Source organism: Octopus bimaculoides, chromosome 22 (assembly GCF_046866305.1).
Source record: "Octopus bimaculoides isolate indiv1 chromosome 22, ASM4686630v1, whole genome shotgun sequence".
NCBI classification, from domain to species: Eukaryota; Metazoa; Mollusca; class Cephalopoda; order Octopoda; family Octopodidae; genus Octopus; species Octopus bimaculoides.
Genome location: NC_142949.1, coordinates 1,161,270 through 1,173,445, shown reverse-complemented (window position 1 = coordinate 1,173,445; position 12,176 = coordinate 1,161,270). Strand labels below are relative to the sequence as shown.

The 12,176-nt window shown below is 33.7% G+C and overlaps 1 protein-coding gene across 5 annotated transcripts in view; it reads left to right on the top strand.

Moving 5' to 3' along the window:
- LOC106874451 (casein kinase I) overlaps nucleotides 1–12,176 on the top strand; it is a 94,327-nt gene that overhangs the window by 62,727 nt on the left and 19,424 nt on the right. For 4 of the 5 annotated variants that reach the window (XM_089339676.1, XM_014922189.3, XM_014922187.3 and 1 more), the window contains exons 7-8: nucleotides 1,468–1,616; nucleotides 2,161–2,302. In XM_089339676.1, the coding sequence (XP_089195802.1) occupies nucleotides 1,468–1,616; nucleotides 2,161–2,302 (291 nt within the window). Of the gene's footprint in view, nucleotides 1–1,467; nucleotides 1,617–2,160; nucleotides 2,303–7,656; nucleotides 7,688–12,176 lie in introns of all 5 variants that reach the window. The other variant, XM_089339677.1, reaches the window with a different exon arrangement.

Below are 12,176 nucleotides of genomic sequence, written 5' to 3'. Positions count from 1 at the left end.
AAGAGAAAAAGGAAAAGTATAGTTGCAAAGAATTGATATTATCAAAGACTAGCAACAGTAATTTTCCTCTTCTGCAAACACTACATGTCTTATATAAAGAAAAATTTGGTTATTCAGACTCCACCCCTCAGAAAAGAAAAAAATAATAAATCAGCAACCTTACTCAGATTACATATGTTTCAGTACACACACTGTGAAGTTGCTAGGTGTGGCCTGTGTTTCTCTCTTCAAGCATGGACAAAAACTGTTAGACGAAGGAACTAGGATTGGTGCTTTCTCTAAATTCTGTTGATTTTGTTTCTTCATTTTAGATTATCTTACTTTCTTATCCAGCTTTTTTTTTTTCTGTTCTATTTCATAAATGTCCTGATTTTGTTGTTTCACATCAGTTATAAGTTGGGCTGTTTTTAATAGGAACTATTTTCCCAATGCTTTTATATAATCAGGTCAGGTATTTGTCCCAGTTATATGGAAAAAAAAAGAAAGTTAACATTGACACAGGCGTGGCTGTATGGTTAAAAAAGCTTGCTTTGCAACCTTATGGTTTTGAGTTCAGTCCCACTGTGTAGCACCTTAGGCAAGTGTCTTCTGTAGCCCCAGGACAACTAATGCCTTGTGAAAGAATTTGTAGACAGAAACTGTGTGGAAGTCAGTCATGTGTGTGTTCTCGCCCAAGTTTGACAACTGGTGTCGGTTTATTTACATCTCAAGAACTTCGTGGATCAGCAAAAGACACTGTTAGAAAAGTGGCAGACTTGAAAAAAAATATGTACCAAGGTCAATTTGTTTGACTAAACCCTTTAAGATGGTGCCCCAGTATGACTGAAACAAGTAAAAGATAAAAAGTAGACAAGCATGTTTGCCTCAATGTACATCCAAATGCATTCTTCATTATTGCTATAGCTACCAGAGAGTGGTGACTTGGCAGAAACAGGAGCATTGGACAAAATGTCTTTCAGCATTTTACTCTCTCAGTTCAAACCTTTTATCCCTTTGGGTTGATAAAACAAGTACCAGTCAACTCCTAAAATTTCTTTTTATTTGGGAGACGATGATGGTGGAGCAGGGGGTGTACAATGATAATTCCAGTTTCAAAATCTTTCCCTAAACACATTTTAAACTACTTTAAATAGAAAAGTAAATTTCCTTTTGTATTATGGTAACTGGTTGTTGGATTAAGGAAGTATGTTTCACAGTTACAAAATTTCTGGTTTGATTCTACTAAGAGGGGAAACTGTGTGGAAGTTCATCTTTGATGGTAGACTTAATTCATTACCCAATTTAGCAGCACCGCCTGGCCCTGGGGTGTCTTTAGTGACATCCATTCTATGGCAGTGTCAGATATCCTGCCTGAGGACAGCCCAACCAGCTTTTTGCACCTCTGGAAAGAATCATAGGTGAGGTTCTTCAATCTAATTATGCCATTAAAGAAAATGTATTGCAATTATTTTTTTTTTTCTTTTACAGCGGAATTTGCAACATACTTAAATTTCTGTCGGTCCTTACGGTTTGACGATAAACCAGATTATTCCTATTTGAGGCAGCTATTTAGAAATCTCTTCCATCGTCAAGGATTTACTTATGATTATGTCTTTGACTGGAACTTGCTAAAATTTGTAAGTATATCTTTAGAAATGATGTTTTAGCAGAAATGTTTTCAGTAAATATGATGCCGCTTATGCTTAACTTTTCTCTCAAGAGGCTTACACTCTTTCGAACATGCACACTGACATTGCACATCCAGTGAAGCAGACTGGCTTCATTTCTTTCAAGCCTACACATGTCCTCGGCTGTCACAGCCCATGTTTCACTGCCATGTAGCATGGCTGTTCACATAATAATAATAATAATAATAATAAGGCACTGAATTGTTATCTAATCCCATGCTGACACTTATTGCCAGTAATGTTCCAGATGTGATCATCCTGTGTTTTTTTCTATATTTTTCCCAAGCATTGTGTCTCTAGGACTACATTATTTAGTGTGTTGTCTAAGACAGCAGTCTGTGATTTAAAGGATGATTGGTTGCTATTGCTTCCATGTCAAGAAACCATGTAGCAGTTCCCTCTTTGGCTCATTGCCTGAAAAGCTTTTGATAGACAGAAAAAGCAAAATTGATTCTTGTTTAATGAATTTTTTTTGTCTTCCATTGACTTGCAGGGAGGTAGGTCAAATGATGATTTTGATAGAGATCGCAAAATGTACAGCTCGACAGCTAGAGGATTACAAGGTACGACCACTGCTGGCCGTATGCGATCTGATCAAGTAGCTGTTGCAGCCTCCCCCAGTGGCGATTATGGCAGTAAGTACCTCGAGATTTTTAATTTAAAATATATTTACTCTCAAAAATAGTGTAACAATATTAGAGACATTTTAATGTAAATGAACAGTTATATGTTTTATGATTATTTAAATTAATTTATTTGTAGTTCCTGTTGAAAAATTACCATATGATAAATAATTAGCTACAACTCTACCCTATCAATTATGCTTAAGCTATTTTACATTACATTACTTCAGACAAAAAAAATCTAATACATTTTGTTTGACCATGATAAAAAATTTTCAAGTTACTAATAACTGTTGCTACTGTTTTAACTATTACTAATTACTTAGTTATTAAGCAAATTTTCTTATTTTCACTGACCAATTTTTAAAGTTCAAGTCAAGATTTAATATGTTTCATGATTGGAAATAGTGCTCAATAAGTTACTCTATAATTCAGTTGTATCTTTTCTGATTTCAAATGCTTATTTAAATTGTTCAATGAAATTGTTGTAATGTTTGTAATTTAGATTTAAAAAAAATTTATTATAATCCCTACCAATAACACAGCCACCAAATTCTATAGAAATAATATAGATTTTTAGTACAATAATAAACTTGTTTTCAAACTCAAATTTTCTAATCCTCTTACCAACTAGACTAGATACTTTTTATTGCATGAAACTGTACCAGTCTCTTACTAATATTAAGGAACAAATGTTCTGTACCCATTTCACTGCCATACTCTTCCTGTTGCCATATCAGAAGTTGCAAATCATGAATGAACTTACAAATGAATTTTCTGTGACAATCTCTTTGTGTTTGTATCAAATCAAAAATAGCTATGAAGCGTGAAGGAATTTTACATTATGTAGAAGTCAACAATCAAGTAGCAATATTTGACTTGAATAATTAAAGACAATCCAATATTGTTTGGTTTATATGTACATGTGTATCTTGAACTGAATTTTGTTTTGAGGAACCAATACTCAGTTAACCAATATTATTCTGGTCTGGTGACATTACTGACTAGGGTTGGATTTTCAGTGCTTAACTGCCAAAGCTATTTTAAGTGGGATATTATATTTATATATATATTGTTAATGTCATAAGAATTATATATACTTTCTTGAGAATGTGAACTAATTCTTTTTTGGAATATCTCAAAGCATACACATAAAGCTTATAAATAACATGTAAATATAGGGTCAGAAAACCCTTTGCAATAAAGTCGAAGGCTGCCTGTGGGACTTGAACCCATGTCTCTTGTAGACATGAACAACATACAGTTGTTGCTGGTAAGTTTCTAAAATGGATAGAGAAATTTGAAGGATTGCTTTGGTACAGTGGTAGAATGCCTGTCCTGTCTCCAGGTGATGTGGGTTCAAGTTCCACTGGCACATGCTATTATTTGTAGTTCTATGTGTGTGCTTCAAGATATTCCTAAAAGAATACATATACAGTGTGTGTGTATGTATATATATATATATATATATATATATATATATATAATATTTAAATGTTTAAAAGTTAGCTAAAGCTGAAACTTCACTAGCACCACCAGGCATCTCACTTGTGCTTCTATGTATTGATGTACTGTGAACATATTTAGCAAAGTTTGATAAGTGAGTTCATAGGAAACTCTTTCTTGGCCTAATGTAGTTGCTCAGCTTTAACTATATATATATATATATAATTGCAGCATGGAAGGTGTTTATAAGCCATTTAAGAAACACACAAAAACCGTTAGATTCACTTCAACATTTAAATTTAATTTGTCAAAATATTTTCGTCACTTTGAGACCGCGACCTGTTCACTGACAAAATTCTGTGCAGCACAGAATTTTGTAAGTGAACAGGTCGCGGTCTCAAAGCAACATAAATATTTTGGCAAATTAAATTTATATGTTGAAGTGAATCTAACGGTTTTTGTGTGTTTCTTAAATGGCTTATAAACACCTTCCATGCTGCAATTGTTTTCGTTCCAGCACACGATCTCAGATTAGGTCACTTGCTATGCAAATACATCTCTGTAATATATATATTCATTCATTTATTAGAAGCCAAGCTTCTAAGATAGGAAAACGTCTCCATCATCATGTTCCTCAATGCAAACATGATGATATTTGGAACAGTGGCAAGCAAACCTCAGCATCAAAAAAATTAATAATCTTTTAGGTTGTGGATACCTTTTCTTTCTCTTCTTTGTACTCATATACACACACTTAGTAGTACACTTAACTCATGGCACTTACAAATATATTTATGGGAGTTAAACAAACACTGATGAGAACTAACCAACATCCAAAACTGTAGTAAGTCTGGTAGCTGCTTCATGCTGCCAACAGCATATTAACTGGAATTCATTTTGTAGCAAGATAACCTATGCTCCTTTGTATCATTGTAACATATTTTTTATGCTGTGTTGGTGCATCCATAAATTCTAAGCAGTTATCAAACTGACACCATTTTTGTGCAAATGGTATATTTTTTCAACAAAACTTGGTGCTACAATGGCAGTTTGAGTAGTCACCGAAATTCTGACAAGAAATATTATAATTTTTGTACTATTTTAAAAAAAAAATTTTAATAGCACTTTCATGGAAGTTTGTTTGAGCATTTATATATCCTTTTATATATGAATGTATCCTAGTTACATATTGGCTATGTGACAGTATGGTATGGTTTGATGACCTGCTTATCTGTGTGTGCATGTATACACAGTATTTATATTGATATCAGGGTGTATTTATACAGAAATACATATTTGTGTTTATATCTGTGTATACATATTTATGTGCATATACACACATGTATGAGCTCGTATATCCAATGCACATGGATTCGTGTATATATATCTATGTGTATGTGCACACACACACATACATAAAACCAGCACATGTATGAAATAAAATTGATAACAGTAATAAACATAATGTTTAATAAAAACATTTAGCCTCAGTGTGAAAAAGAGACTTTATGGTTATACAATAGGTCTTTCATCCACCTGTGAAAAAGGTCAAGGCAAAAGAATCAATTAATTTTACCTTTCATTATTAGAGTTATCATCTGTATTCAGTTATTTCCTTCTGTTTACTGAGAAGACTTAGTTAAAGACTGATACATCTAATCTTAACAAAGCTAGGTCTGACTTTATCTCTACAGCAATTGCAGAGTTAGCTGTGCATATTAAGGGGAGCATTGACACTGAACATACGAGATCAAAACTGTAAAAAAAGGTGATCATGTTTCATAAGCATATTTCTAGCACCACTAGGAATACAGAACCCCTGCGGTTAAACAATAGCCTTCGCATATTTGCTGTTGGTGCTGTAGTAGAACACAGCCAACTTTTCACTGTTACTATGGCCCTTGGATGTTTATTAGAACCGTCCAATGTATTCTAAGCCTTTGCACCAGTTCTCCAGTCTGAGGATGACTTCTCACAAGTTACACAGCCCCCCACCCTCAAAGTGTCATACGTAGGAGCTCCACTTCTGACTACAGACATGAAAAAGTGACGCAAGTGTCTGGTCGAAGCTGATAATACATTTATCGTAAAGTCGACGTTAACCTCATCACATGTGATATAGTGCTTGCTATACCTCAATTGAAATTGGCTTCAATGGAAGCTGAAACTCATCCAGTGACTCAACTATTTCTCTCTGGCTGCTGAAAAACCTGTTTGACTGCAGTTTCTATTTTCACAATATGACTAAATATGTTTGCAAAGTTTGCAAAACATAATAATCTATATATATATATATATATATATATATATATATATATATATATATATATATGTGTGTGTATATATATATATATATATATATATATATATATATATATATATATATATATATATACACATATATATATATACACATATAATATTAATATTTAATGGAAGCAACAGAGTAACTCAAGGTCTGAGAGTTTCGTATGCCGGTACTTATTTTGATAAGTGCCAATGCACAAAACTCTCAAAGCTTGAATCGGTCTGTTGCTCCCACTGAATATCAATAAAAATAAACATGTCCTTTTACTTGTTTCAGTTATTTGACTGCGGCCATGCTGGAGCACTGCCTTTAGTCGAGCAAATCTACCCAGGACTTATTCTTTGTAAGCCTAGTACTTATTCTATCGGTTTCTTTTGGCGAGCCGCTAGGTTATGGGCACGTAAACATACCAGCATTGGTTGTCAAGCAATGGTGGGGGGACAAACACAGACACAAATGCACGCACACATGTGTATATATATGACAAGCTTCTTTCAGTTTCCATCTACCAAATGCACTCACAAGGCTTTGGTCGGCCCGAGGCTATAATAGAAGACACTCACCTAAGGTGCCACACAGTAGGACTGAACCTGGAACCATGTAGTTGGGAAGCAAGCTACTTACCACACAGCCACCCCTGCGCCTATTGTTCATATTTTGAGTTCTGTTTTTCCTGCTTGCATCACTGCAGGTGCGGCTGTCTGGTAAGAAGCTTGCTTCCCAACCACCTGGTTCTGGGTTCAGCCCCACCGTGTGGCACCTTGGGCAAGTGTCTTCCTTCATAGCCTCAGGCCAACCAAAGCCTTGTAGGTGGTTTTGGTAGACAGCCCTTTGAGGCAGTACTCCAGCATGGCCACAGTCAAATGACTGAAATAAGTTAAAGAATAATAAATATATATATATATATGGGAGAGAGATCTGTTCTTCAACAGTGAGTATACCATTAGCATGTGCACTCCTAACATAATCTTCAGGCATAACCAGTATGATGCAGGGTTGATGCATGCAATTTGAGTTACAGGTACAGTCCTGATGGGATTCCACACACTTTCTGTTGACCCAGTTTCACTCATGAGGCTTGGGTCAACCCAAGGTTATGATAAAAGACACCCTAGATGCCATCCTCTAGAATCGAGTCCAATGCATCATTATTATTATTATTGTGAAGCAAATTTCTTAATCATTTGGTTAGGGTTGTGTGTGTGTGTGTATAAACCTGGAACTTGATTCTGAGGTTTGCAGATTAACTTATAACTTATTTTGAATTGTCATTTACCTTCTACAGCTTATTGAAAGTTTTACAAATATTATACTAATGGTTGATCTAAATTACCTCTCTGTCACTTGTGGTTATAATCACTACATATCTTTGTAATTTCTCTTTTTAATGTTATGCATCAACCTTTGGCTCTCCTTGGTGGTATAATGCTACCTTTTAACCAATATTGATGATATCACAGGTACATAAAGCTGAAAGAATTTAGTCTCTGCATCTCCCCTCGTACTTCCTTGTTGAGCACTTGTTTCACTTTTATATAAGGATGGTTGATTGCCAATATGTTCTTATCTTTGTTGCCTGAGATATTGTTAAAAATTTTTGTATTTTGTACAGTTCTACGACGGACAGATCTCTTATTTAAAAAGTATGTATTGTATATTCCTTTAAGGGCTGTAATACCATCTCACTTTAAACACTTTGTTATTTATATGTTATGTAATGAAGAAGACAGTTATCAATTAAATTACAAATTGGCTCTTTAGTCTGCTATGTAAACTCAAATAGTCAGAACTAGAACTAGTTCTAAGAAGGTTGAAAATGAAAGAAAATGTTTAGTTATATCACATTTATGAATAAATGAGATTTCGCTATGGAATCTGTAAATTAGAGAATGGTTCCTATTGAGAATAACAATCAATCATGTTAAGAAACCCACAATAAATATTGTACATTAATATAATTGCATTGTAAGTTGCTGAGCTGGTAGAATCGTTAGCACACTCGGTGAAATGCTTAGTAGCATTTCATATGTCTTTACGTTTCTGAGTTCAAATTCCGCTGGGGTCAAATTTGTCTTTCATCCTTTCAGGGTCAATAGAAATAAGTACCAGCTAAGCACTGAGGAGTATTGTCTGCATATAAGATAAACAGCCAAGCAGCTACAATTTCTTTTACTTCATTAGGACTGACTTGTGGACCGATCCTCAACTACTAATGTAAATAATTGTGCTTAATATTTAATTAGAACTTCTACAATACTAAACACTAAACAATACCAAGTCATGACATAGTCAACTGCAGACTAGGAGAATGTGTTGACTATTGTTTATTATAATTACATTCAGTGTCAGTCAATCTGATAATAATCCTCATATTTAAGTAACCAATTAGAATAGAATATTTACCTGCCTTTTCTTTTTTTTCTTCCTTCTTCTTTTTACATTTGTTACCAGTTTAGGTAAGATTTTGTTGCTTTTTTTTAAACCTCAATCTTAGAAATTAAAAAAAGAAAGGAATTAGCAGTATTTCCACTCATCTTTGCTTTTACCCTTTAAACATATATAAAATATGTACCAGTAAGGTACTAGGGTTGATCTGAACAACTGTACCCTTAAAGGCAGTGCTCCAGTATGGCCAAACTCCAAGGCTGAAACGAATAGAAGAATTTAAAAAAAAAGAACTTTTTTTTTGCGCTTTGTTTTCAGTTTCAATTTTTTGCTTTTTTAATTAATTTTAGTATTGAAATTGTTGTTCTCCTCTGCTTCCTCATAAATCTTTATATTTTTGGCAATATGCTTCTTTTGTCTTTTTTATCATTTACATTGATTGGGTTTTTTTTTTGTTTTTTATTAGAGACAAACATGTTGGTACTTTAGGGTTGTTCGTTTTGAAATATATATATAATCAGTGTAATTGGAAATGAAAGTATGATCCATTCTGTTGTCATAGCAGTGTGCTTGTGTTTGTGTAGATTTATGTTGTGTGGTACAAAATAATTGGATTTCAGGGGAATTTAATGCTATTTACATTGAATTTTTAATCTTTAATATATAAATTCTGTATATCTGCAAAAGAGGTTTCTCTGCAAATTTCTATTCAGTCAACTAATTTGGTTACCAAAAAACAAGAACCAACATTAACTTCTTTGAAAATATGGAGGTAATCTTGTATCACAAATAATGACTGAATTGATAAAGCTGATAAAATAGCTGTGTTGTAAAGTACAATTTAGAGAATTGAATTTCAGAAAAGATCTGTTTTTGTTGGATGTCTTAAGAGTATGCAAACCAAGTGCCATGAATTCCAAACCAGTTTTCTGGATCCCCCCATTGATTTTATACTCTAGGTTTCTTTAATAATTTGAAACATTGAAGTGGTAAATGCTTTTAGTATTGAAATCTTTCTGGAGAAATTTTTGTGTCTCCAATCTAACGACAACACTTTCGGTATTTATTCACTTCATCTCCTTATCATATTAATGAGGATCAGAGTTTGCATGTGTGAGGAACATCACTTTCTTGATTAGTATGGAAGGGTTTACATTTGAAGAACAGACCATCACGTCTTGTTACATAATATATACATACGTGTGTGTATGTATTAATGTATATATGTGTGTGTGTGTAAATATGCCAGTGATGTGTAAAAGACACCCAGTACACTATGTAGAGTGATTGGTGTTGGGAAGGACATCCAGTTGAGGAAACCAAACCAAACCAAAACAGACTGGAGCCTGGTGTAGCTCTCTGGCTTATCAGCCCCAGTCAAACCATCTTACCTATGCCACCATAGAAAACAGACTCTACATCATGATGATGTATGTGTGTGTATGTATGTATACACACACAAATACTCCCTTTATATACACTCATTTTATCATTTGCAATCAAAGTACCAAAAGAGAAGGCAAGTTTTAACGACTATAATCAAGTTGAAATTTCAAATGAAGTAAAGTCTCACATAATTTATAGGGTAGAGTTGTAAACATTCAGAAATATTGAGATAATTTGTACATTTTTAATTGAAAATTTTTATTCACTTTAATTTGTAAACATTTTCTTCTGTTGCTTTATTTATTCTAAATCAATCTCATTATAAAGCCAATAAAAATTGTTTTTTTTTTCTTTTTAATTTTTACTTTTTTCTATTTGTACCTTCTGTGACGATTCTCTCTCTTCCTTCTTTTGTTTCTCTTCTCTCTTTTTTTCTCTCTCTCTCTTTCTTGGGATGTTAAGGTTTGACATGTCTTGTTATTTAGTGCCAATGAGTAAATTAATTTGTTGCTAGCATGGTGCTTGGCATTTTAAGCTTCTAGGAACATTGCTTAGACTCTTTGTTTTCAGGGAAATGGTAGAGGAGACACTCTATACATTTAAACCTTTTGCATGCTGCAATTAATTTCAGCAACAGCATGACTATGGTTTTAAAATCTTGCTTCTATTAATTCAATCTATCTTCCATTGCATTAGTGTCACTAGGCATGAGACTCCTCCTACCAAAATAGCATTCTATTAGTAATCATTATTTAAAATGATCTACATTAGACTTAATACGGAACAAATAAGATAGCAAGTTTGTTTTTCTTTTACAAATAAAATAAAAATTTAGTTTTCCAAATCAATTATTATTATCATTATTATTATTATTAAATTCACAGTTTATAAGTAGTTATTAGTTAATCTCTTATCAGTTGTTGGAATTGTTTGCCTTGTTATTAATAGCTAGAACTGAAGATAATTTGACAGCCATTACAAAACTAACCGGCTTATCTGGGAATATTGGCAGATAAGCAAATGTGGGGCAGTTTCCAGAGGTTGTGATTCTAGGTTCTAAGCTTCTTGTTATTTGCATGATAAATAAGAGCAGCACTTCATCTACTTGAGGTTGGTCACCGTTCCTTGCTGTTTGGCAACATGTTGTTATGAAAGTCGGGCTACAAGTAGTAAGAACTAAAGCAATCTTGGAGAACAGAATTCAAGTTAACTCAAGATCATTTACATCACTCTTTTTCATACTTTTCTTTTTCTTTTGTATCATTCTATCATCATTCATCTTTTACCACCATGCTAGCAACATGACTTACATTTCATAAGAAATAATGGTTAATTAGGAGATTGTATTTATAAATTTATTTTTTTTAAATGTTTCTATGTAAAAAAAAAAAAATTTCCTTTCTTTCTCCTCTCTATTTCTTCAACTCTTCAATGTACATCTATTTTACATCCTTGTACAGTCAGGAGTGGGGACAGATATAATCTGGTTGTCTGACCTAATAATGTAATGCGAACATGGAACCAGTCAATGTTAAAATGATAAGGATTTTGGCTGTTCTTTTACCCTGCATTTCAAAATGAAACAGAATGAATTTAAAAATAAATAAATATGAATTTATATGAGAACATTCACGTACAATATCTTGGGTATTTCTTCCAGCCATGGCCACCCCACTTTCTTTTTCTAGCATGTTATACCCTCAGCTACATTATCTAGTTTGTTCTTTTTGAAAGATACTAAGATGTGATTTGGCTGTTATTTTTAACAGATTGAACAACCAATTGCAACTTCCTTCTTGTCTTGATACCAAAATTTCAAATATGTGTGACAACAGTCGTATCAAAACGATCAGTGGAAAACGGTCGGCAATGCTGGGTAAGAGACTGACTATTGGTCTCCTGCTTCAGAGTTTCATTAGCACTCATTTGGTATCAGACCAGTGAGGAAGCTGACTATTGGTTGCCTTAGTATCTTTACAAAAGAACACTGTGGATACATGATGCTCGGAAAACGATAGGGTGGCCATGACTGGAATGCTTTTATTGAAGGGTTAGTTGTTCAGGGTTAATCTGAGATTACATATTTGGTATCAAGCTTAATGCATACACCCAAATCACCACTGATTGACTACCAGGACTCTTACTCACAAACTTCCTACCCAACTAATCTTCTAAATAGATCAGATTATAATGAAGGAGCCTTTATATGATTGCTTTACTTACTAGAAATAGCAACCAAATCTGTCAAACCATTTTTCTCATTTTCAGCAGGGGAAAGGCCATTGGTTAATGTAATCTAGATTCCTGGAAAGAAAATTGGGAGGGTGGTGAATATAGCCATAGCTGGAACATTTCTGAAGT